Source organism: Melospiza melodia, chromosome 1 (genome assembly GCF_035770615.1).
Source record: "Melospiza melodia melodia isolate bMelMel2 chromosome 1, bMelMel2.pri, whole genome shotgun sequence".
Taxonomy (NCBI): Eukaryota; Metazoa; Chordata; class Aves; order Passeriformes; family Passerellidae; genus Melospiza; species Melospiza melodia.
The window spans coordinates 131,302,424-131,329,552 of NC_086194.1; the positions used below are offsets into that span (position 1 = coordinate 131,302,424).

Below are 27,129 nucleotides of genomic sequence, written 5' to 3' on the forward strand. Positions count from 1 at the left end.
ATGAACAGAGTAATTTTAGAAATATTGATGAAGATCTAAATTTCTAGGTACTACTATTGCCAGTGCAGTTAGACCATCTTAGGTAGCACATGATTATATACATGAAACAGGAAATCCCTTATAAACATTGTGTTCCCTGGTAGAGTAGACTGATGATCACAGAAACTCCATTTTCAGAAAAATTACACAAAACTTCATTATCTAGCCACATCATTAATCTTGTCAGAATTTAGAAGGAAACATGGCTGCCATTTTGCTAATCTCACAAATATTGGTTGTCTCTTTTTTTAATGCATGGTGACATGTCCTCACTGATGTCATTAATTAATATCATTAATTCATGTGGGAAGCTGTGAAGTAGTGCCAAGGAGTTTGGATGACGGATTGAAGTTGCTCCTGTGCAACTCTGGACTCCTAGTGCCTTACAGTAAGATTTGGAAAATTCCAAGAAAAAACACATTTCACCATTTGGATGTCAAGAGATTAACATTAAGAAGCAGATGAACTTAGGAGAGCATTCTCATCTTTGGAAAGTGACTGAACACTTAGCTGGGGCTGAACATTAAGCTGGGGCTGATAGGTGTTTTAGGGGCCATGTGTGCCATGCAGTGTGTGAGGTCATGTTTTACTTATCCAGCTCAAAAAAAACAGATTTTCTGTGATGGCAGGTGATCATTGGGGACCAGCATGGGTGTACAAGGAGAATGAGGATAGTGAGAGGAATAATAAAGTTAAGCCATTGCATGCTTCAAGACAGTTGGGGGAAGAGCTGGCAATGTGCCTTTTTGCCCCAGGACAAACTCTTGGTTGAATTTGGGATTTATTAGCATTTATGCATTGTAAATTGAAAGTAGAGAGCCAGGTATAGCCTCCCCTTGAACAAACCAGGGACAAAACTCTTCTCCATATCACAACATATATCCTTCACTCATTCTGGATGCAGGCATATTTCCCATTTTTCAGCCAAGTTCTTCTTCAAGGTTCCTGGGGGTCAGGTGTATCTTTTAAAATGCAATTGTCAGGACCTACTGACAGGTACAGATGAAGTTTATGCAATGATGTGAGCCCTGTGTGCTTTTTCACTTTTGTTCCCAGTGCTGATTTTTTCACCTACTTGAAATCTTCTAGGTCCAAAAAATTCCCAAAGCACTTAGGATAGGGAAGCCATGAGTGTGATAGGTGTCTCCTAGTGCTACTGTATCACAGATAGCAGTAATAATTATTACTGTAGTGTATAATGAGATAAACAGTTTAATACTGAGCTTCATATACATAATAAATCTGCTCTGAGATCTTTACAGAGCAGTGTACTGATGTGTGTTCCCACAAACCTTCTTTTTAAAGGACTTATTTCTCTGTATGTCAATCCACATATATAATGTGCATTACAGTAAGTGATGTCATAAATATGCATTTTAATTGAATAGATTCTCATAAAATGGACATGTAAAATATTACTCTTTTCTGCTTTTGAACAGGGAAGGACATGGTAAAATTTCCGTTTTTGCTGTTAAAATGGCCTTGGCAACTCTTTGTGGAGGAAAAATCATGGACAAATTAAGATGTAAGTGATATGTTTTACCTGTTAAAAATTGTTATTGTTGAAGAATTAACAGTACAAGTAGAAAAGAGGGAATTAGGATAAACTACAATTTCTTGGCTGGGTTTGGGAGTTGCCCTATGTATATCTCTAAGTAAATCCCACTAAATGTTTGGTTGAACTTCACACTGAGGTTTTTAAGGACAAATTGCATACATTGAGGTTCTTATTGGTGAATTTTTTTTTTTTTTTCCATTGGGGTTATCGAACTTGGAATATAAATAAGTGCCTCAACATCATGAAGCATAATTTAACCATTTCTTCTGATTATTTTTTAGCAACATCTATGTCTTTTCACATGTAGAAGATCAATATATTTATGTACTATTCATATTTTCTTCCATAGGGGATTCTTATGCCATGTATTTTGGTGAACAGATTCTCATTTTGTAGGATTTATTCTCAGTTCCACATCAGCATACTTTACTTGTTGCTGCAATGGAAGTCTTTCTCTATAGGCATATAATGTCAGGTCCAGAAGACCATTTTCCAGACTTTTTGACCAAAAACCTTCAGTTTCCACTGAGCCCTCTACCTGAGCCCAAGGAAACTGAGTTTACAAATTAGAGTTGTTTACAGTAGACAAGTAGAAATTCCAAGTGCTAATTTAGCCTTCCAGATTTGGTGCCATTTTTTAATATATTATTTCTGTGTAGAAATTCAAATACAGACTGAGCTGAAGTTATAAATTATAAATTGAGCGTCATTTGTTCCCTAAGCTGCTTTAAGAATAGGAGCTGGGTCCATCCAGTGGAGGGCTGAAGTACAGTGATGATTTTTTGGGTCAGCAGTCCTGGAGTCCTGTTGTCAGAATTTCCCTTCCAGGTTTCTGGAAATGAAGCAGCTGACATGACAGCCTGAAAAACAATAAATGTTCCTTAGTCAGAGATCTCCTGCTAAGCAGAGGATAATTTTAAACAAACAGAGAAGTAAGGGCTGACAAACTGACATCACTACAATAATAAAAGTGTGATATTTTTATGCATAAGAAAGAGGGAAAAATGAAAAATAACTCATTGGCAAGACCTTCATTGCTTTGTGTTTCCTGTCCAAGACAATAATAACTGACTTAATGAACCCATTGTCAAGATTTTGATTTGACATGGTAAACTGGCAGCAGGCAAAAAGCTGATGTAGTGTATCTTGTCAAATCAGAGCCTTCTTATCTGATTAAATTACTGCCTCATGCCATGCATCACTTTGCTTAAAAATGACCACACACAAAGAAAAACAAATCAGGAATATTTTAGTATTAAAATCAGCTAGTTCTTAATATGCAAATAATTCTTCTTGTTTTCTATTAAAAGAGGTCAGAAATAAAGATGCAGTAATAGTGGAGGTTTCCATATGCCGAACATGTTTGCTACTTCTCTTTCAAATCAGATGGTACTGAACTCAGAGCTAACCTGTAGCTCGCACTGAAGCTGCTGTGATCTTCCCTTCTCTTTCCCCCCTCAGATATTTTCTCCATGATTTCTGACTCCAGCGGGGTGATGGTTTATGGCAGGTACGACATGTTCCTGCGCGAGGTTCTCAAGCTGCCCACCGCTGTCTTCGAGGGGCCTTCCTTTGGGTACACTGAGCAGTCAGCAAAATCCTGTTTCTCACAGCAGGTAAATGAAGAGACACAGGATCTCAATCACCCTTCTGAGCAGGCCAAGACTCTTCCTGTCTTACACATAAGTGCATATTTGCCCAGGAAACACAGGGCTGGATGAGGGGAAGGTCCACTCCGCTGATTTCTGGTGTGTAGGTTTGGTGCCTTCAAAAGGAAGCTGGTCTCCATAGGTTCCCCATATAACCATGACGAGAGAGGCTTAGTCAAAAAGTGATTCAGAATCTTGACTTACGCATTCCTAAATTAGGGAACTTCCTAATTTAAGCACCAATTACATATATACCTTTAGGTACCATATATATATTTATACCCCAAGACATGCAGACCTCCACCCCACTTAGTTGGTGTTGGTATAAGCATACAGAACACTAACTTCTGCATACAAAGCTGAAATTCCACCAAAAAAAAAATCAAACTTCAGGTTTTCCCAGACACACAAGTTTAGGAGTGAGAAGTAAATCACCTTAAAACTTTTTTGTAAATGGAAATGAGTATGTATTAGAAAATCCTTAGTCTCTTACCAATAACACCAGTGAGATAGGGTCAGGAAAGCAATTAATTTATCCTGAATAAAATACAAGAATTTTTTGCAACTCAAAAGACTCCACAGGTACCCTGAGTACAGCACATTGGCTTCAGCTAATACATAGCACTTCAAAAGCTTCCATAATTGTGGCTGGTTGTCCACTTCTCCAGTGGAGAAAGAGAGAATTCCTCTGGTTCTTGCCACACATCACACTGTATAATTCCATAAATATGTAGTAAGGGAATATGCTGAAACTGGGACAATGTTAGAAATGAAGATGTGTTTTCCTTCTCTTTATCCTTTCATTTGGTAACTGAATACTGTAGAACAAGTAAGTTCAATGGAGCAGGAATAGTGTAATTTTCATGCAAAATAGAGTCTCGTTTTTAGTATTCTCTCAGTTTCATCACTAATCAATAGGCACTCCAGTCAGCCGAAAGGAGATGTTGAAATTCATTTATTGAGTCGTCTCCCAATTCATTTTAAATGGTAATGTTTGCATATGTGAGACTAGTCTTGTTTCACAGAGGGAGACTTAAAACAGCATTTCATCTTATGTTGAAGAATTTACGTGGTGAAGTGACTTCTGATAGTTTTCTATTAAAATAATGCATGGGAACAGGGTATTCAAGCTTTGCATGCTGGTCATGCTGTTATTATGGATGAAAAAAGGAATTTCTTTCCTGAAAAAATCTAATTCAGGCCTCATTTTTTATCTCAGTAGCCATCAGAAATGGCACTTGCTTTGAGATTGCATCCAACTGAGTAGACCAGATGCATTAAGGTATCTTTAGAAGCAACATCTTCAAGCAGGCATTACATGGTTTTGTTTACAAGCTCCACTTAGAGCTAACAAGAGTTAAGTCTCTGACTGATGTAGGTACACAGCAGGTTTACAAAGCTGCTGTTTTGCATCTGGAGGCAGCCAAGTACTCTTGTAAATCTAGTCTGATATTTCACTTAAATTGACTTTATGTAGTTCTCATTACATCCTCACTAGGGATGAACCAGAGTTTTGAAATGAAATTCAGATCTTTATGACACCATAATAAATGGTATGTACAGTCTTAGTCACACATAAGTCATTCTTTCTCTCTCTTATATTGCATATAGCATTATCAGAAGTTGATAGCTTGGAATAGGTTTGGCACTCTCACTCATTCTCACAATGAGTCACTTTTGCTTACCAGAAGCCTTTCAACCCCCTGATGTCTAGAGATTCTTCAATTTCAGGGAAATAAAAAAATCTGAGAATTATCTGGTCATGGTGTCAAATCCATTCAGTTTACATGTGAAAGGACTTTTTTCTTTTGCAGAAATATTTTAATATTCCCAATTCTACTGGTTTGCTTGATCCCACCACATGTTTTCCTCTGCCTGTGAGCTACTGCTAGATTGAATGTCTATTCAAAGTAGAAACAACAGGGTTTCCTCATCAGCAAATTTGTGGGGCAGAAATGCTGGAGCAAGTGACTTAATGTTTCAGAATACAAATCTGTGGCTCAAAAAGAAATTTTATCATCACCACTTCCCCCATAGGTAGGATTGATGTGATGTTATAAACAGTATTGTTATCATTGTAAAAACCACTTTTTAAAAAAAATATCCCAAACTAAAAAGATAGACGCTAACTTCATTTTCTTAGCACTTGTCTAAGTGTTATTCCACAAACCTAGACTCCATCTGTGTGTAGTGTATATTTAGAAAACAGCTTTTGGTTTAAACTTTCCCAGCAGCTGAAAGAAAATTGCAGGAGGAAAATGTATGGAAATTGCTCTGACAGTGTCCTTTTAAGGGACACTACTTTTTTCTCTAATCCATAAAATCAGTGATCACAAGAGCAGTTTGGCCATAAAGCTGTCATGGAAGCTAAGTTGCTTTATTTGGTGCCAATCAGATTTTAAAGTTATAGCAGCTTTCAAAAGCCCACTGCATTGTGGAAGAGCTTTTCTTGTCTCCTTATCTATTTGCTTCTTAGACTGGTTGTGTGTATCCCTTCAAGAGCAGAGGGAAGATCTAAAGATACTCAGCTCTGCAGGATGGGGCACTGGAGGTCCCTTCTTTTCCTGGGCTTCCTTCCACCTTTTTTTCCCCTGTGCTCTCAAGTTCTGCTGCAGACAACAGAGACATTTGCTGGCAGCATTGGTCAGCAAAGCTGTGCCAAGCATCCACAGCAGAAAAAGAAATCCGCATCTCCAAAAGAGAAATCCTTTTCTCTGAGCTGATGCTTACAGCATAGGATACCTTTTTGGGAACTGCTTATCTGCTCTCCATGGCTGGGAAGATAATTCATACAACAAGCAGGTGGTAGTGTTTGACTGGACTTTCACACTGCAGTTATTGTGGGGAAAGGTGGTACTCCAGTGAGGTTTAGAGATCATATTCTGGCTATTTCTGTTCATTAAAGAATCAAGCCCATTTTCACAGTAGCCTGAGGTATTTTCTCCTATGGACAAACATTTTCATATCTTTCCAAGTACTTGCTGTGTTTCATCCCTGAGACTGTTGCAGTGTGAGATGTTTTCCATTGATCACTCTGTGTATAAGAGAAATAACATTTTTATTTACACCTGGTGGTAATTGTGTATAAATGGAGCTCAGATACTTTGTCTGGAAATCTCGGCTCTGAAAAGAATTCCACAACATGCAGAGATGATACATGTCACTGCATAAGTGCTGCTTAGCTTCCTCATGGGGTAACCATAGTTCTTTAGCAAGTTAAAGCAGCAGCTTATGCAATCAGATATGAAAATTTAGCCATCCCTTTGGATATGGGGATACTACTTAAATATGTATGTCTATAAAATATATCTACATATATTCTCAGCAGGGCTCGACATTTTTGCATCTTAAATTTTATTTAAGGAAGGCTCAGTTGCTGATTGAAAACACAAATGAACTAGGATTTGTGATTACTTTTTCCAGACACCTAAGAAATTTAAGGCTCTAGATTGCATTTTTAAAATCAACAGGGATATCTTAGAATTTAAATCTCTCTGAAATTTAAAGGGGCATAAATCTCTGAGTGCTTAAAGGCATGAAGAGTTCAGGAGCAGTTGCAGTCCCTGAGCATATGCAATCTTGACATTCCACAGTCAAAACTCACCCATAACTAGTTGCCATTGCTCCTTAGACAAGCAAAGTTTCTTAAATTACAGTAACATATTGCCTGTGCTGGTCTCTCCTTATTCTATATTTCTTTTGAATTTGTGCTCTCTTGCCAGTATTTTCTCTCATTTTCTTTTTTCAAGTACCGTCAGCAGTGATTTTTCATTTGAAAATTGGTCATACACAGTGATAGCCCACATCCACTTGTACTTGTCACACGATACTCAAAACAGATGAGAGCATGCAGAGTTGAATACCACCCTTAACCACAAAGCATCTTCAGGCAGTGACTCTAGAAGAGAGTCTGGAAGTGAGTGGGAGCTAAGTGTCTCCTACCCAGCCTTGTGAGAATGACTTCTAGTCATCAGTTGTATCATTGTACTGACTAAAAATAGCCTGGAAAAGCTTTGCTAGTATCACTTGGTCTTTTTAGTAAATCAGGGCTACAGGCAAGCAGTGTTTGAAACTTATTTCCAAGTGTTTCTGTAGAGACAAGATAAAATAATTTTGAGATGTCTAATTACTGATTTTTTTTTTTTTGTGCATGTTTGTTTGCTTGTTTGAGCAGAAAAAAGTCACATTAAACACTTTCTTGGATACTCTCATGTCTGATCCCCCGCCGCAGTGTCTAGTGTGGTTACCACTTCTGCATCGACTGGCAAATGTTGAAAATGGTAAGTAAAGAGGTGCTGCCAAAACACAGTTACAAGAATAAACTTTGGTGTGACGATTTTCACACTCTCTAGATGGTTTTGTAAAAGCTACTGTACTGGGTTCATTGACTCCATGTGCTATTTTTACAGTGCCTGGTAAAATATTTGAAGAAGTCTGTTGGTCATTCAGCCAGGAACATGGCTTAAATTTTGCTGTGCTCAGGAAGTTAACCTGATCATGTCTCCTTCTGTGCTCTGGATAAGCAAAGAGCAATAAGACTTCATCCATTCACACACTTATATTTGGTAAACTGTCAAGACCACAACTTTTATTAGCTATGACATATGGCAGCAGAGAGGGAGCAGCTTGGCAGTTTCCGTTCGTGCAGTATTGCTGGCAGGAGGTGTCAGTGCAGTGCAAAACACCAGCCAAAAGGTCCCTAGGAAGGATCTACTCCTAAGTCTACACTGCCAGACCTTATCCTCTGAAAAGGAAGTTCCCTGTGGATGGTGTGCATCCATTTTTGGTGGTAAAAGGAAAAGGAGAAAAAGTTGTATGTGTTCCTGTGCCAAACAAATCTTCCACTGAAAGGCGCCAAGGTGGGTAAGGGATGTTCCCAAGTCTTTTTTGGCTACAGAGCAACCTATCTATTCCACCTTCCTCAAGCTCTTGTCATCCATCCCTGTCCCTCACCAGCTTCACAGTGTTTCCTAGCCCAGAGCAGAAACGCTTCTTGCTGCAAAATTCTGGTAAGGAGTTAAACCCCTGACACATTCAGCACTGATTCAAATTTTCCCAGACTGAACTTTATGACAGAAAGGCAGAGGGTGCCTGGGAACAAGGGGATATTCAGTACCCTGTGGTAAATTCGGTACAGGCTGTAGCAAGGAAAGAGGAACAGAAATAGCAGTATTGCCTGGAAGGTGCTTCCAAATATCTCAGTTGATGCTTTAGTGTCCTCAGTGACTTGCTTCCTTGTCACTGTCTGCTTCTGAACAGAGAACAGGTCTCTCCAAAGGCCAGCTTTCCAAATCTGGGCATCCAAAGCTACATGTTCAACGCCATATATAGGTAGCTAAATGACACCACTTGTTCAGATGAGACAGCAGCAATTAAGAGACAATAACAATCTAAGAGACAAGTGTACTTAGACACTTCATCCTTTCAGGAGTCATACAGCTGAGTCTGACTTTTCCTCCAAGATGCCTCACCTCAGCTGCTTAGAACACAACCAAACACTCAGCTTCTCCCAGTGGTGCAGCTGCAGTGGATTTTCCCACATACAAATTTCCTCTGTCATAAAATGGTGTGGATTGAAAGGGACCTTAAAGATCATGCATTTCCAGCTCCCCAGCAGGGACATCTTCCACTAGACCAGCCTGCTGAAATTCCCATTCAACCTGGCCTTGAACACTTCCAGGAATGGGTCATCCACACCTTCTTCAGGCAATGCAATCCAGTGCCACACCATTCTCACAGTAAAGATTTTCTTGCTAATATCTAATCTACATCTACCTTCTTTCAGTGAACCCATTCCCCTTTGTCCTATCCCTACACACCCTTGACAAAAGTCCCTCTCCAGCTCTCCTGTAGCCCCTTTAGGTGCTGGAAAGCTGCTCGAAGCACTCCCTGGAGCTTTCTTTTCTCCAGGGTGAACAACTCTCAGCCTGTCTTCATAGGAGAGCCCTTATCTCCATGGCCCTCCTCTGTACTCTGTCATGTATTCTGTTAGACACTGAGCACTGAACACACATTTTTTGCTGCTGTGAGCAGGAGGCATGGATACCAGTGAAGAAGCAAAGAAGGGTTTGGTGCCCAGTGTAGGAAGTGTTGCCCATGGCTTAGCACAGGTTGCTGTATTCTCTCAGGTCAGAGCTGTCAGCAGCATCCAACGCTGCAGATTGCTTTAAACAAAGAAGGGAGCACCCTTCAGTTTGGGGTTCGTCCATGAACTTTTTCTGGGTGTTCCTTTGTTTTGCTTTTTGGCTCACCATTTCTTTCTCCCGCCCAGTCTTCCACCCCGTCGAGTGTTCCTACTGCCACAGCGAAAGCATGATGGGGTTTCGCTACCGCTGCCAGCAGTGTCACAATTACCAGCTCTGTCAGGACTGCTTCTGGAGGGGCCATGCCAGCGGTTCCCACAGCAACCAGCACCAAATGAAAGAGTACACGTCATGGGTAAGGGAAAGCTCCTGCCTCGCTGCACACTGCTTTGCCCTCCAGCCATCAGAGAAGCCCCCGGGCACAGCTCTGGGCTCAGGCGAGCTGGGAGCCGGGCTGGCGCTTGGATTAGTGACCCTGTCTGGGAGGCTCCGGCGCTGGGAGCCGTCGGGAGAGCGTGGAGGTGGGAATGGTCTTTCCTGGGTGAGGATCTGGTGCGTGCCGCGGTGAGGGCAGCGCAGGAGGGGCTGGCAGCAGGGCAGCGAGCGGGCTCATGGCAGCTTCTCCCGTTCCCACAGGACTCACGGTAAAGTTGTCACTGGCTTGCTCTCTTTGGCTACGTGTAAATGAAATGATGAATACTTAATGCTCATTCATCAGTATTTTCAGTTGAGTGGCTGCAGCATATGCGTAGCATTTGGGATGATCCTGGCACTGGAGATTTGAGCGTGGTCACGGGCTGAGATCCACAGTAGTGTTTACTATAGAGAAATGCTCACTTCAGGTTTCTTGTTGTCAATCAAAATGATGCGGTGTTTTTCCTAAGCTGAAAGGGAAGTATCAACAGCTGCTGGAACCTTAACTTTCCCTGAAGGGCATGAGACTTGGGGACTCAGCTTTCCATGGACTGGAGCAAAGCCCCAGTTGACCCCCTTGTTTACAGAGCATCAAAATCCTTCAGGATTCAAACACAAATAGCGGAAAATACATAATTAATTTCAAACATTTCAAAAGGATATTGTTTAAAAAAAAAAGGGAAAATTATGCATACAGCAAAAGCTCCCATTTTTATGGTACTTTGAGTTTATTATTTAACAAAGTTCTGAATTTTAATACTTCTAAAATGTCTGGTTTTCTGTTGATGGAATAGGCAAGGGTTAAATTGGACATGGTTTGCTCTGTATGCCAGTCATACAACCCTGCACTGTATCCCAGCAGACCTGGGTCTGTAATTGTTTTTTGTGGGTCCTAATTGCTGCTTGTTGCATAGACACAAATGGCCAGAGTTTAGTATCTGAATAGGAAAAGTGCCCACTGTGTAGCTCAGACTCCATTCCCAGCAGCAATTTGTGCTATAAAATCCATTTTTTGCTGTAGCCAGGGAGCTGTAATTATAGGTAGGAAGTAATTGGAAAACTTAAGATTTCTGCTCAGCGGAAGACAAAAATATGACCACATGCCTAGTGCTTTCAGATGCTTCCTTGCCAGAAACAAATGTTTTGCTTCAAGTTTGAAGTTGCCTTTCTGTAGCATTCATTAGCATTTGTTCAAACCTGGTTGGCATTCTAATGCATCAGTATCGAGCTCCACATGCAGAGCTCGATACGTACTTCATATACTTCACTGGAAGTGTTTATGGGTACAGTGGAAATCAACTGTTCTCAATTCAGAGTGAAATTGCATTTAATGAATGCAAGAGAAAGAGCTTGAACTTTTTGTATTTAGGTTGGATTTCTCTAGTAGAAATATTTCATTATAGAATTGGTGACAATCATATGTCAATGCAGGATGTATATGCACAAATACAAAACCCTTTCTGTCAAATTCCAGAAAGATTCTTCAATTTCAGCCTGTAGAGCTGTGTTTTGGGGGAAGGAGACAGTGGAAAGATCATTAACCCTTTTTTACTGGCGGAGAACTGAATCTCAGGGAGCTCAGTTGAATTCCCTGAGAATCCTTCACACAGCCTAAAAGACACCCTGGATCTCAGAGATCCCTTAAAAGGGAAGTTGAGTTTACTCCTCAAGTGCATAGCCTCCAAACAAAACAAAAAGCAGAAAACACTGGTTTGTTGTTTTGTTTTGTTTTTTTACACATCGATGAAAATTACCCTTCTTGCATAGACCCTCCCTATCTTTTGGGGACAGTGACAGTACATCAGTCTCTTTTGAAGTGCTGGTGCCACAGTGGGGCAATTCCTGGCAAGCCCCTGTCTCAAATTTCCATTCTCCAGTGGTCAGTGGCCACAGGAGGTGGAGGAGAAGCTTTGTAAAGCACCTCCAGGGTACTGGAGGTGAGGAGGGAGATACTAGTGAGGGGGAAGGACAAAGCAGCCTAGTGCCTGGCCCATATCTGGGAGGGAAATGATGTCCCATACAGTGTATCCATAGGGACAAGCATGCTTGGATCTGTTCTCCTTGCAGTCCCAAGCTGGTGAGGTACAAGCCAGCACCAGTCCAGGTGACACAAACTGTTCTTTGTTCATCAATGCCTGAGTGCAAGATTGCAAAAAAGCCATGGCAACTTTCCCTATAGATACACCCCCAGCCTGCTCTAAAGGCTGCTGGAGGTAACAATAATCCCTTCCCAAACTGAGCACTCTTTGCCTTACCAGACTCTGGGCATGGGAGGGGGGCAAGGGGGATGTCAGTCCATAGATACCTGAGCTGTTAGAGCTTCTTGTTGTTTTGTGCTTCCTGTAGCAGAAACAGTATGCACCTTACTTGTCCAGATTACCTCTACCTTCCTTGTTCCTCCCAGAAATCACCTGCTAAGAAGCTAACTAATGCACTTAGCAAGTCTTTAAGCTGTGCTTCCAGCCGTGAACCTTTGCACCCAATGTTCCCTGACCAGCCTGAAAAACCTCTAAACCTGGCTCATATTGTGTAAGTATCTGTGTGCTGTAGACAAAGTAAGCTTTGTGGTAGGAGTTGCTTGCACCAAGTGTAGATACTACAGCTCTGAGCAAAGCAGGAGGCAGATGTGGCTTGTCCAGCTCAATGCATCACAAGTGCAAATTTGCTGGTGGGGATATTTAGTGTAAAAGTGTTCTTCTGGTGTGACTTCACCTGTAAAAATCAATGGGAGATATAGGTATAATCAACTACTGGGACACAACATTGCAATGTTCCCATTCTCCTCAAGAGATGTCCATGCAATTTATAGAGTTTCAACACTTTGGGATGTATTGATGCTGAGAACATCAGTTCTGTCATCTAGAGGCTATTAACTTCAGTGTACCACAGGTATGCCTTGACACAAGGCACCAGAGAAAAGTGAAATCAGACCAATTTTGTAAAAAGAGGTGTCAGAGTTCCCACTGACTTTAGTGAAGCTTCTTCACCCAGCCTTGAAGAATTGTGTTAGTCTGCATAAAAAGCAGGTCTTCAACTGCCAAGTCACTTGAAAAGAGTCTATTAGCCTAATGTTTTGATATGTTGAGAAAACAAGATTATTTTTTGGTATAGTAGCATGTCACTACTTTTTTTGTGCATGAGTCAAGAAACCCAAAGCAGAAAGAAAATGTATTTGTGCAAGGATGAGGAAAGTACCACTTTGGATGGGTTTTTTTCTAAAACATATCCACTAGCCATAGTGGCAGATACTCCAATTTTCTCATTTATCAACTTGGCTTACCTTTGCTTCTCGGGTCCTTTAAAATAAAGGGAAAAAAACATTAAATTTCCCATAAAATTAAGAAAAAATTACGACATTGGTTGGAAGAAAGGTACAAAGAAATTAAGCTGGAAAAAATATTCCAAAAATACTGCCTTTAAAGTATTTCTTTTATTCTGGTGTATTTCTTAAGAAAATATCTTTCTTAAGCATGTTCCCAGGGCACTTGACTGAAGCATTTTGGGCAGCAGCCATTAGAATTGTATTTCCATGCTGCATAGCTGTGTTACTGGCTGCTGAAACTGCTCTAGTCTGTAATTATTAAACATATTTACCTTTGTCCATCCTGAATATTTGTATGTAGCATCTCTAAGGGCGAGTGCACTCCAGCCATTGTGGGCTGTACAACACCTGGAAAGTTCACTCAACCTGTCTGGCATTTTTAGGATGAATTGTGCTGATGGTCTTCCTTATGTGGTTATAGCACAGCTTCTTCGAGGTGTATAAGAGAATGCTCTGGTCTTCAGAGACAAGGTGCCTCTGTAGATACATAGTGCCAAATCCCTGTCACACTTAATTGTCAGTTAAACCCCTGCACCTCTTTATGCAAGAGTACTGGGAGGATGTTGTTCTTTGGCAGAAATGATCCAGAGTTGGATCTGCTGAGCTCCCTCCCTGCTGTGCCTGGCCCTGCTGGCAAGTCAGTGATAATTTCACAGGGCAGATTTTGGCCATCCTTAAGGGAAACTGAGAGAGACAGAGAGCTTGAAACTGAAAGAGAAGCCTCTGTTCCCTGTTGGCAGGGGGATCTTGAAGGCCTGGGGATATGTCAGAATATAAAAGGTAGTGAAAACTGGGCTACTGTGAATGGATTAAATGCATTTAGGCAAGGCAAGGAGAAGGTACCATAATTAAGTAGGAACTGATCCAAATTTTTGCTGTGAAATTAACACCTTCCTTTATTCCTAAATATACAGACAATTTAGAGTGACGGGATGTGAGAACAAACCACCATCTATTCTGGTTTATGACAGTTTCTCTTTATTCATAGATTGATGGTAATATAACTTGGCAATATATATTAGCTACAAGGATGCATGAGTGAGAAACCTGTAAGTTGTGGAGGTATCATGATCTTCAGCATAATTGACACAAATTAACTGAGGGGAGAGGTATGCCACAGAACCTTGTCGAGAATATCTTCTCACTGATGCAGTTTTTATTTTTAAACATAATGGAAGTCGAGAGAAACAGCTCTGGGCAGGAATCCAGGCAAAAAAAGGGGGTTTATATTTGCATCAGATGGAAGAATTTTGGCAACAAAACAGTATCCTTTTCTTAGCTTCTAGCTTAAATGGGGACAAGTGCTCCCTGCATTACTATAGAGACTTTCCTTTTGTTTGTTCTTCCACCTTTGCCTGGGACGAGACAAAAGGACTGCATGGCTTTTTTGTTTTACTGGTGCCACATAAAATTTTGAATTAAGCAAGAAATACATCTAAAGCCTCACCTAGAGAAATAGTTATCCACATGTCATAAACCTGGTGGTAGAACTCCTCCCACTGACGAAAGGGTCATTTTTCCTCTCTCTACATAAGAATAGCAACATGAAAGAAAGTCCAGACAGCAGAGATGACAAATGGCATGGCCATGGAGATATTTTTCAAATCTATTTTGCACTGTCCTGACTTCATTTCCATCTTAAGCCTGTGGGAGCATTATTTTTGACATCAGTGTAAACAGCTTGAGGCAGCCTGGAGCATTTTGGAAAATTCCTCCTATTTAATTTGGTTTATTACTGTGGATATACGTTGTGCCATAGCATGCTTTTATAACATAGCATATTTCAATAGCACCAAATGTTTTCTGTCTCCTTGAGGACAGCTAATTCAGTACCGCTTTTATCAGAAAGCTTAATCACTCACTTTCAGGAATTTAAAAATAACCTCAGAAAGGTATAATTTATACTCAATAGCTGAGATTTCCTTTGCTTTGCAATAAAGTCTGTTGTTCTGTCTTACCACATCACACAACTCTGTGTGTTTGAACACCCACTTGATACTCAAGTGGAACCTCAGGACTGTGACAGTGGGCATCAGCCTTTAGGAAACTTGCCTTGGGAAAGCTCTGGATTAGCTTAATATCATTTTTTCATTATGAGAATTGACAGAGTAATGCTAATCAGGAAACCTTAGCAAGGTCTTGGAGTTTAAAGACATTTTTACACAAGAGTAACTTTGCTTTTGTAAACAGATTAATGACTTCTTATGCATAGAGGCTCTCATGCTTTTTCAGATTCAGGGTCATAAGAATGGAGTATGTCCAATGTATTACTTGAGCCATATACATATTGAACTGACAATTTAATTAATGATCTCTTTTCCATTTTATTCTGCTGCAAAAGAGATACTTGGTGAGTATTTTTCTTCTTTAGTACACTTGTTGAAGGAAAAGCTTGGAAAAATTGCAATAATCTCGGTATTACAAAAAAAATAACATTAAACACTTCTTTGTAAGTATGTGGAAGACAAAGGACTGCTTCTCAAATTCATGACTGATCGGAAATGAAGTTTTTCTGAGGTTCTGCAGATGCAGGGTTCAGTTAAAACTCTGTTTTCATATAAATAAATAACACTCCACATCCTACTTCTTTCTTTTCACAGTTTTAAACTTCTTAAAAATCAGTGTAGCATTATCATGCTGAGAAATTCATTTGAATGTTTCAAATACCATATTTTTGTCTGTTTTATAAGAAGTTACAGGATGAAATATATGGTAATAGTTCAGTTCTATGCAGAACTGGGTTTCTTGGAAATGCTTTGGTTGACCAGTTGTCTTGCAGAATTGGAGCCCACTGAATATTTTGCAGATGGCTACCATATTTCAATTTGCACATCTGCAGAATTAAAAAAGCAAGATAGGTCTTCCATAGAGCCTAAAGGAAATATTAACCAAACTGAGGTCTGAATGTGGCTTCAGATTCTGCTCATAACTGATTGAAAGCCCTGTGATTTTAATAACATACCTTTTAGTTGTTCCTGAGCAGATAGATCTTTTGCCCAGTGTTCCATAAGAAGTCTGCTGAAAATGGGAAATTTCTCCTTAATGGATGCAGAAGGAGAAAATTACACACAGATTATTTTTAAGAGTAGACAGTAAAAGAAAGCAGAGGAAAATTCCTTCTTGTTTCATTTTTTGTAAAAGCGGGAAATAAAGAATGTAGTAATAAAATCATCATTACTAATGGGTCCTCTTGAAGTAAATACTTACTCTACATTTTGACTTGGGATTTGATATACCAATTCAGAAACTTTGCCATCAAACCAGTTTAAAATTCCATGTGTATTTCATGAGATGCTGAGGGCTTGGATACACTGTGGTCACTATGTGGATGTGGCAGCATGGAGCTTAGCACCAGGAATAACTTCATGAAAAGATGTGTCACTTATTGGCAGTTCCATGCTGCAGACCTCCATGCTGCCACAGAGCACTGACTGCCAGTGCTCATCCTAGCTGGTTGTAAGCAGGGACTGTGCCCTGGATGTTGCCTCTGGAAAGGAACAATGGCATTGTGGCTATTCTACCAAAGCAGGGGGGAAAAAGTTGAGCAGGTTGCTTAAAACTCACCTCAGAACACACAAAGACATTATTTCCCTCCAGGCCTAAGTACCAGTGTGTTTATATCAACTTCTTGAAACCAAAGCATCTATAATTTGAAACTATTACTGTGTAAAGCAGAAGATGCCAGTTGCAATGTTACTTTGAAGATGCCATTGCCATATTACTTTAAACAAGCTCATTCTGTTCTACATAAATACTGTTGCTGATGGAGGGGGTTTTGGTGCTAAATTAATGCAGCTGGATATTTTGCCTTTCAGGCCCCCCCGACCTGTAACCAGCATGAACGACACACTCTTCTCCCATTCTGTTCCCTCAGGAAGTCCCTTTGCAAACAGAAGGTGAGTTCTTATCCTTATTTATATCAAACCATTATAAGATAGTGGTAGAAGTTTCAATCTTCCCTCACAGGGGTAAAAAAAACCCCAAACCCTCTCACCAAACCCAAACCTAAACCTAAGCAGAGAAATGCCTTGGTAATTTGGACTGGCACCCGGACATCTGAACAGAGAGCTGGAGTTAAGGCACCCCAGGCTCCCCGCAGCAGAGCACTGAATTTCAGCTCTCGTTTGAACCATTCTGACCCACTAAAAAGTGCTCACATGCAACCCCAGGCACCCTCCCATAGGGACCCAAAATGGGCTGTTGGTGAGAAATCATTTTTTAGCAGCACTATGGGAATAGGAACTGGGATGTGCCATTGCCTACTGGGAATGCCTCATACCACAAGATATGGATGAACAAAGAGATGTCTTCATACTTCCAAGACATAGGAAGACATCCTGTTAAATCGTTCTGATTTTCATTAAAATCAACAAAGAAGAAAGAGTAGTCTTGGAATATGGTGGCTGACCCTTCAGTAAACAAACCAGGGAAGTCTCATCAGAAACAAATCCCAAAGAGGAGGTGCTTGCAGCTGACTGTACATTTTAACTCAATATTTTGGCTCATCCAGCCAAAATTTGTGTGTAGCATTTGCTAGCTGTCTGACCTCATCTGTGTGAGCCTACAAATGCACATAGGTAAGAAGGTGGCAGGAAAATAACTTCCTGCTCTCTTAGGGAAGATGAGAAATGTGTCTTCCTTGGGTGCATTTTATTGCTTGACTCCTGCTGTGTGTGTCAGTGCTTCAGCATTCCCAAATGACTAAACACAATCTCTGGAAATGCACAGCTACATATTTTAACATCAAAACTGAAACCAAACCTGCAGTGTACACTGCAAAGTCAGAGTGTAGATGGTTTACTACTTCTTTGATTTATGAATTTTGTTACCACAAGTTGTAAGCTGTAAATTCAGTGTTGTCTCAGTGCCAGTGGGTGTGACTGAGATGCTTTTTGAAAGCCAGTTCCAGAGCAGCCCCCAAGGCCAGATCTGCTGCCTATACAGAGAGACTGCAAATGCAGATTCATTTCTGTAGTTGGAATATATGGGGGTTTATGTGCAAGGCAGGGTAATGTATTTGTAGCCTCTCCAGGAGAGGTCGCTAAGAGCAGCACTCTTTAGGAGTGTTGCTGATGCTTCTGCTTATTCCCAAGACATCCCTGTGCTTGATTAACAAAAGTACACCACTCCTTAGGCCAGGGACCTGCAGTAACACTCACAGCACTGTCTACTGTGCTGCTTGTCTCTCTTTGCCTGTAAAACATACTTGATTATTTTACTTTTGTCTTCTTTAGTAGCTGACTGTCTTTAACTATCAGGTTTAAACATACATGCTTCCTGAACTGTTAGAATTCCTTTTTTCCCTAGGAAGCAGTCCTTGAAACACTCCCTAGGAAACACAGAATCCCCTAAAGGCAGGTGATAGTACCACCCCCCTCAAGCACAGGTACCCACACTTCATAGAAGTGGATAGTGTGACATCCCTGTACAGTTAAAAGTTTACATTAGGTAGCATTCTGGCTTTTTTAGAGTTAACTGTACCCTGACATGTAAACTAATTACATTGATTGTATATTAGAAGTTTTTTCACTTTTGTTTCATTGACATAGCAGGGTTTTAGGAGTTTGACAGCTCATTCTCATATTTTTATTTTCACCTTTTACAAATTTAATTTGCATCTTTTTATTGGAAAGAAAAAGCACCCTACAAACAGCCAAGTCGTACTCTTTCTAAATAAATTGGATTTATTGTTACAAACCCTCTCTGAACACTCTGCTCTCTGTATATTCTTTTTGAGGTATTAACAAGGTTTCATTGTTTGAATCATTCAGGTTACTTGGGGGTATAAATGCAGCCAGTCCTGTGGCTGATGAGCATTCTCTTATAAAGCTGTATGTAAATCAGCTTCACAACAGTTCACGGTCAGTATGAGAGCACTAACCTACTAATCGCAGTAGTTCTGTCGCTCATGCACTAAATCATTAGCAATTCTGCTAAACTACTCAAAATATTCTTTAAGGAAGGCTCTGATGGGCTAGAGGGTTTCTGTGGCTCTAATTAGTCTTTTGAATAGACTTCCTGCTGGCTGTGAGCTTTGCCAACTTCTCTTGCTTCTGCGCAGCACAACTCTTTCCTTTTTTCCCTTTCACGTAGGATTAATATTAATGTGTCCTGTGGAAGTTGGAAACATTGCTTTTGTAAACTACACCTTTATGCTTCCATCATCAGTGTATGACTTGCCTGTTGTGTTCTTGACCAAGGAATGAGAGAGGCTTGCACAAAAGCCTGGAAATTATTTCAGGTCTCACAGCCAGCTTCTTCTGCCTCAGCTCTCGCTGTGGGTGGCTGCTGTTCTGCCCTGAGCACTGCTTGCCAATAACCCTCCCCAGACCCCTCAGCTTTACTTTTCAAAATGACCACAGGAAAGGCAGATCTAAGTCCTCCTGAAGCTAATGAAAACTTCCCATTTATAGTGAGCACTGGATTTGGACCCCTGAGCCCTTTGTCCAGCATTCCCTCACATCTCAGTGACCTAAAGGAAGATCCTGTTTCATTCTGCATAAAAGAAATACACAATTGCATAAGAACAAAAAACTTTCCCCACCTTTTTTTAATGTGGAATTATGTGGAAATTTCCTTTTTTTTTTCATGTTAATCCATGAGCATTAACTATAATTCAGTAAGAATTATATGCTAAATGCCAAGATCTTCAGTCTGTGTCTTCATTCATTCTTTTAAGTTTTACTGTTACTATTGCCCTGGGAAAATCAGGCCCCATTAGTGGAAGCTCACCCTCTTGAGCATAAGAGAAACAGACTTTGATGGCTCTGTTTGCAATTGTGCTGGTTTTATATTAAATACTCCATTATTCATATTATAATAAGAAGAGTAAAAACTCAGAGTAAAATTTCTAGCTGGATGTAATCAACACTAAAAGCTCTGCTGGCTGTGTTTTCACTGCAGATAACTTATGGTTACTTTAATTTGTGTTGCAGTCTAGTCCAGAGGTTTCAGATAGCTTTAAGTTACATTTTTATGTAATTTGGATGTTTATTCAAAGGAGACTTGGCAGAGAAAGTCATTCACAGCATTCCCATGGTATTTATTTCAGCTACTTGTGTTCACATAAGAACATAGCCATTCTAACCAGTTCCTCCCTGTGGCAGCAAATGCTAAATTCAGCACACCAGCTCATTCTGCTGCTGGAAATGGATAGCATCTCCTAAGTTCAGCACACTACTATATTTCTGGACACAGGGGTGAAAACTGGAAATTAACTGGGAAGATGGAAAGTCTTGTTAGAGGCAAGATCTTTAATAATTGGTAAATGCAGTGACAAATGGCAGGGAGCAGTTGAAAAGAGATGGAACATTATATACTATTTACACTTTAATTGCATCTGAAGCACTGATTTCGGGTGGGTACACAATTACTCAAAAGCTCAAAGGAAGCTGGGTTCAGGCTTTCCCAAAGATGCTTTTTAATTTCTTCAAACTGCTGTAGAATTAAAGTCCACTTAAAATTTCTGTGCTTGTTTGCTTAGTTTGAGCCAGCAGGTCCATAAGAGAGCTTTAATGAGGAGGTTGGCTTAGCAATTACAAGCACCTTTCTTCTTAATGTATACAGTGTGGAAATTGGTATCAACAATGTGCTCTGTACAGCTCAAGAACAGCTTTAAAGCACTTGTGCTAGACAAGAAGAAACAAAAATGTCTGTGATCTTCTCCCAAATACCAAATCATGGTCATTTGCTGTTGACAGCTAACATGATTAAAACCACAAGGCCTGTAATTCTTTTGTTGTAGCTAATATTCAGGGGGTTTCTCTCAATTGTTTTTGCAATTTCCAATGGCTTAGAGTGCAGCAGAACAAGGGACGATTACTGCAGAATAGGTAATGCCCTTGCAAACCCAGTGATTTGGATATGTTACATCAAAACAAGCAAACGTAGCATTATAGAAACTTTTGTCTATTCAAGAGAAATAACTCTATACACTGAATTAATTTTTCCCCTTATTTGAATAATTTTGTTCCCCTGCTGCAGTCTGTCATGCTGACTTAAAGTATATAGCTGCCATAGTAATGGGTACAATGTCCTGCTCTTTCTTTATAAATGTTTTCTTTAAGCTATGGAATTATTGTGCTTCGGTAGGATAAGATGAAACAGAATATTTTTTCTTGCATTTTTCTCAGCCCCTCCTTCACAGCTAATGCATTTAGTTCTTCTAAAGAGGTAATAAACTGTAATAAATGGTGTGATGCAACTCATTCTGGTGAACTTGGAATGACTTGGCAATTGTGTGATAGATAGAAAGAATGCACTGTGATATCAGATACCCATGGCCAAGGAGAAATTGAGTCTTACTCAATGCTGAGTCAGAATGGCTGGTGCCTTTTTTGAACTCCACATTAAAGTTAAAGGAAATGGTATTCTAACTAACAGGATATTCTACCTCTAACAAGAGATTAGGCCAAATTTCTGGTCATCAGCTAACTTGGAGCAAAACATACTGGTTGCTGCTGTTCTCCATGTTCCTGTCTCTAAGGAGCATGGTAGGCTTCAACTGCTTGCTATCTTTGCATGTTTTTTTCAGAACAAGATGAGAAGCCTTATTTCAGCAGAATATCAGCAATATTCCACCTGGCTAAAGGAAAGGTTTATATGTTTGATTGTTTAGTAGCCAGGTAGACACTAATGAGGGCATAACATTTACACCAATATTATTAGGTCTGTATCTTTATAGACATCTGCTCACAGCTGGAAGGTTTGTCTCTAAATTTGGATGGAGAAGCATTACTTAGCATCTTACAACAAGATGTTCCATTTTAGCAGGAATATATCTTTAAAATATCTATTCCCATTGGAAGTTCTCTGTGGCCAGAATGATTAGTTGTGTTTTGGGGAGTATGTGGAGGATGTAGGAAGATATGGAAGAACAAGAAGGACAAATGTCAGCTCTTCCAAATGAAGGAGGATTGAAGGTGGAATGGGGGATAAAGGTGAAAGGGATTATAAAGGAGGCAGCCTAACCTTGGTATCCAAAGATACTGAAATTATAAAAGAGTTATTGAGCATCTGGAGGATAATAAACAAGATATAACCACCATAGATTTGTCAAGAACAAATTATATCAACCAAACTAATTTATTTCATTGACAGGATGGCTGATCCAGTGCGTTAAAAAACAGGCAGCACATACAATACAGGTTTACCTTAAAAGGGCTTTATACATAGTCCCAGATGACACAGAAGTACCCAAAGGAAATACAGACATAGGAAAATTAGTAAAAGAGGAACATTGAAAATGAATAATGAGGTTTTCAGAAGTTTGCTGTCGCTTTAGGAGAAGGACATCTGCTGGGATTCTTGAAAGCTATCCTAAATTAGACACTGCACTGTCTCTCATAGTAACTTAATGGAAGCAATAGAGTGAATACATCCAATTTGTAGGTGGTACAAAGGTTGAAATAGTTGTGGAAAGGAGTGCTTGGAGAGCAATTTCTAAATAAAAGAAAAGTAGCTCAGTAGCAATGGTAGTAATTGATGTCCAAATGATCTGAAATCAATTACAGGAAATTCAGTAATTATAAGTGAAAAGTGCTGTAGCAAGGAAGCAAATAGTCAGATAAAAGATGGGAGCATAATTGGATGGATAGAAATATTTTAAAAGAGGACTTAGGAGTTGCAGTGAACCACAAACTAATTGAAGTCAGCAATACAATTGTTAGATTGCATTTGACCCTGGAACATCATGTGGAAAGCCATTAAAACTCATTCTCCAGAGGAGGAGACATCTGCCTAGAGGTTTGCTGCAGTTTAGGGCAGCAGCACGGGGGTGGATATGCTAACCAGCATGTCTGGAGTCCAGAGGAGACATCCAAACATCAGAAAAACAGAGAGAACGTAACTCATGAGAAAAGGTTGGAAGATTAACGTTTGCTTAGTCAACTAAAAAGGAAAGGGCCATGGTAACAGTTGCTCAGTGAGTAATCCTTGCTCTCCTGTCTCTGCCCCCTGACTGTGTGTGGCCTCTGGAGCATGGGAGAGGGGAACTTGAGGTTGGTGGAGGGCACACTGTTAGAAAGCAAGGCCCAAAATCTGCCCTGGGGCCTTCAGTCTCCCACTGTGGCAGCATACTTATCTGGAGTTTTAGAAGTGAAAGGTGCATTTGTGGCTGAAGTGGCACACCCTGTACCCCATGAATGCATTTTTTTTCTGTAACTGGGAAGAAAACCTGTGGAAAACACATCCTTCTAGATGGCATGGCACATGTTAATCTGCATGGATTCTGCCCCAGTGGAAGTGCAATACACACAAGTAGCATGCTGGTGGGCAGAGAAATGTGAAACAAGCATTTTTTCTTGCTGTGCAGTGCAGCATTTCATTCAGCTATCTTACAAATGTATTATAAATCAATAGGCTTGAGTTCTTAGAACAACCTTTGGTGCCATCCTCTTCAGAACCCTACTGCCAACCTTGCCCTCCCAAAAGGAGGGGAATTACACAAATCTCACCTCATTGAATTCCTTCTTTGTCCCAGTATTGAAGGTTTTGAAGATTTGCACCACATTTGTGCAACATGACCTGCCTACATACACACACACACATAGACCCATACACCCCTGGGTGCACAAGTGCATCCATGCTTTCACACCCATGAAAAAAAATGTGATTAATTTTTTAAAAAAAGAAAGTACAATATAATTTTCTTTTGACTTTTTGTTTCTTAAAAACAAAAAAACACTGCAGCATAAAAAAAAAACAAAAAAAACAAAAAAAACCCCAAAAAACAAACAAACAAACAAACAAAAAAAAAACAAAAACATTTTCAATGTTTCTCATTTTTAGCCAGTGGTAGCTTGTTAACGTGGATATTGAAGTGTTGGGAAAGAGGCAGTTACTGCAATCCATTAAATACTGTAATTAGGAAAAAAGTGTGTTTGGTGACCTATATATTGTTTTAAATCAACAGAACAACAGTACTTCTGAAAATTAAACTGCTGTATCCCATCACTGCATCCAAATAAATGCCTTTCCATAGATTATAGAAACCATCTTACAGTTAGTGTGGAGAAAAGCAATTTAGCTAGTATGGTAAAGCTTTCCCAGCTCAAAAGCAGCATTTGAGACCATGTTTATCTCAGACTCTATCTGGAAAATACAAGCCTTCATCTCTCCATTTGTGAGAGAAGCATATTTTGTTTGTCTTTTCTGTAGTGGAGGCTTTAATAGTTTGCTTTTTGAGAACAGGAGGGGAAACTTGTAATTCCTGATTTTGCATTTCCTGATGTTTTCTAGAATTCCTTTAAAGCTTCTATTATTTTTATTCAGTCCAGGGCACTCAAATGAGCTTCTCCAAACTCTGTTCTATAATGAATTTCAGACATCACTGTTTACCCTCTTCTTAGTTTTCCTGTCTTATTAACTAGCTCTCCTTCCAAGAATACTGAAGTAGAGCAGAGCAAACTGCTGGCTAGGGCTGCTCCAGCTTTCTTGAAAGGCAAAGGGTAAGTTAAAGAGAGAGTATGTTCTTAAATTGCACTAACACAGCTAAACCAAAACATTTCTTCTATTCCTCTCATTTTTAATATATTCTATATACATTTTTCCTGAGAAAATTGTGATAAGCAATTAACCCAGTGAGCTAAGTAAGGCATGTTTAAATATATGTATGTACACCTGGACTCATAAGGTCTTAATCAAACACTTCCAAGCAAATCCAGCTTGTGAATTCAGTGTGTCAGTCATGTATGTTACATATCTACATTAATGGTTTTGTACAATATTAAATCAAATAATGCTGACCTCACGATTTGCTGAATTTTTTAGTAAATGCTATTGTACAGCTCCAGAGTTCAGTCCCTGGCCTGATCTGGCATCTCACTGATTTCTGAGGCTGGCTCTGTCATCAAGTGGGTTGCTACTATCTTAAATCACTAAATACTAACCATATAAATTACAATAATAACAAAATAATTTCTGCACTTGGTGTGTTGTTTCATTTTGAATTTTTTTTCCTAAGACCACTGAAGTATTCATTGCTAGATTCCCATTTCACAGTCTCGCTCCTGCTCTCTCTGTGTGTCTGTCTGTCCGGCTGACACCCTGCCCCTGTTGCAGGTTGCAGTACAGCCTGGATGTTGCAGACAGGCTGGCTGATGAACACGTGCTCATCGGGGTCTATGTCAACATGCTGCAGAGCAGCCCCGCACGGTTAGTGCAGCTTGGGCACCCTGGGGCACCCAGCAAAGGCACCTTGCTCAGCCAAAGCCTCTCCCTGTTCCCTCCCTGCCTGATGAGCTGGAGCAGCTCTTGATGAGCACTAACCTCAGATGAATGTGTGTGAATATGGGGAATGTCCTCCCAAAGTTGGTGGATTGTGGCACTGGCTGCTATTCTTTCTACTGAGGCTTGCAAGGTGTTGCCAAGTGTTGCCAATAATTGCTGAGTTAAGAATGGCTATGCAGGTTGCTTGGGATACTGAGCTCTAGGCAGTGCAGGGCTTGGTGGTAGTGCAGAAATCATCACACAACAATAACTAAACAAGCCCATGTTTTCAAGGTATTAATTTTTGAGATCATATATAATTTGTAGCTTCACCTTCCTTGAAAGTTAGAAACTGTAACAGTACATAAATAATTAAATCACAATAATAATCTTACTAACCTAGTGAGAGAAATTAATTTTGATTCTTACATATATCAGTCATTGCTTTTAAATCTGCCTGATTTCTGCATTGTTTGAATCTTGTATACAAATTTTCCCTTCTTTCATTTAGACTCAGGGGTTTTAAATGGGTGTCTTGAACATTATTAATTGTTAGAGCTTTGTCTCCTAAACCCATCAGCTGTCCTGGCACTTGAAATGCTGGCATTGCAGCCCATCACACCAGGGAAGGGAAATGCTGCCTCAGCTCTCCAGTGCAACAGAATTCCATAGACTTTGCAGCCCTGTACCAGCAGAGTGGTGAGCAGTATATGGCCCTAGAAAATGTGGTGCTGGGCAGAAAACTGTACAATGTTTCTATCAAAAATATGATCAGGAGGTTGATTTTGCTCGTAGCAAACCCTTCAGTTTCCTATGCTGCCACTCCAGAATATTTCCTGGGTTAGAAGAAAGTCTCCATTTACTCCAGTATGTAGGAGGCAATAATCAACTTCATGGTTCTCTGCAGTCTTTAAAATTTCACTTCTGCATGTACCCTCTGTTGAAAATGGGAGTAATTTGTCATGCCCAGTGGATAAAAAAGTCTGCCTCCATTGTCCTGGATCTGCTTCTCTACTCTATAGCCCACTGGAATGTGCCAGTGGTGGAGGGTTGAAAAGGCAAACTAGGTTTTAATGAGGAAAATGAAAATAATTTATCCTAAACAAAAACATTTTCAAGAGGAATTTCATTCCTGAAGAAGCACTTCCAGAAATCAGGCTTATGGAGGAATATTGACATGTGGCTGTGAAAGCAGGCTCTTGGGGGCATGCGTGTGACCAGGCATTGCCCACCCATGGCTGAGGGTAGGAATATGCTGCCACTCAGTCTGGTGTGACAGGGAGAAGGAAAAGTGGCCCTGGCTACCATGAGTGACTCACTTGATAGGATTGTTCAGGAGGGGAGTGAAGAATGGACAGGGTGGTGCTAGGCTGGTTTGCCAGGCAAAGCATTATAGAGTTCATTTAGCTTCAGTGAAGGCTACCAGTTCCTCCTGAGACCTCATTATGGGTCCCTCCCCTCATCTGTACTGTTTTCATCCTCCAAATTTTATTCTTCATATTCCAACCTGTTCCCTCAAGGCTTTGAGCCAACCTCACCAACTCATAGCACCTTTGTTTCCAAATATACATATACAAATCATATGCCATGATATTCAACATTTATTTGGTTTTGAGAAATGAATGGAGGAGTGACTGACAACAACCTTAATTGTTTAAACAACTGATGCAAAGCATAGTACATAACGTCTGATTACTGGCATTAAATCACTGCAGTCACAGCTTCCTCAATGAGAAACAATCTCAGTTATTTGTATAATTAGATTTTGACAGAAACATAACCTAGAGGGGCAGTAGTCTTAGTCAAGCATCAGACCATAAACTGCACTGCCATTTTCTGCTTTGTTGGACCGAGACT

At 40.1% G+C, this 27,129-nt stretch overlaps 1 protein-coding gene across 19 annotated transcripts in view; it reads left to right on the forward strand.

Annotated features, from left to right (window-relative positions):
* DTNA (dystrobrevin alpha) overlaps positions 1–27,129 on the forward strand; it is a 224,053-nt gene that overhangs the window by 161,594 nt on the left and 35,330 nt on the right. For 9 of the 19 annotated variants that reach the window (XM_063168301.1, XM_063168293.1, XM_063168283.1 and 6 more), the window contains 9 exons: positions 1,479–1,564; positions 3,059–3,213; positions 7,421–7,526; positions 9,518–9,684; positions 12,148–12,272; positions 16,881–16,961; positions 18,837–18,926; positions 24,435–24,512; positions 25,126–25,218. In XM_063168301.1, the coding sequence (XP_063024371.1) occupies positions 1,479–1,564; positions 3,059–3,213; positions 7,421–7,526; positions 9,518–9,684; positions 12,148–12,272; positions 16,881–16,961; positions 18,837–18,926; positions 24,435–24,512; positions 25,126–25,218 (981 nt within the window). The remainder of the gene's footprint in view (positions 1–1,478; positions 1,565–3,058; positions 3,214–7,420; positions 7,527–9,517; positions 9,685–12,147; positions 12,273–16,880; positions 16,962–18,836; positions 18,927–24,434; positions 24,513–25,125; positions 25,219–27,129) is intronic. The other 10 variants (XM_063168324.1, XM_063168336.1, XM_063168316.1 and 7 more) reach the window with 5 other exon arrangements.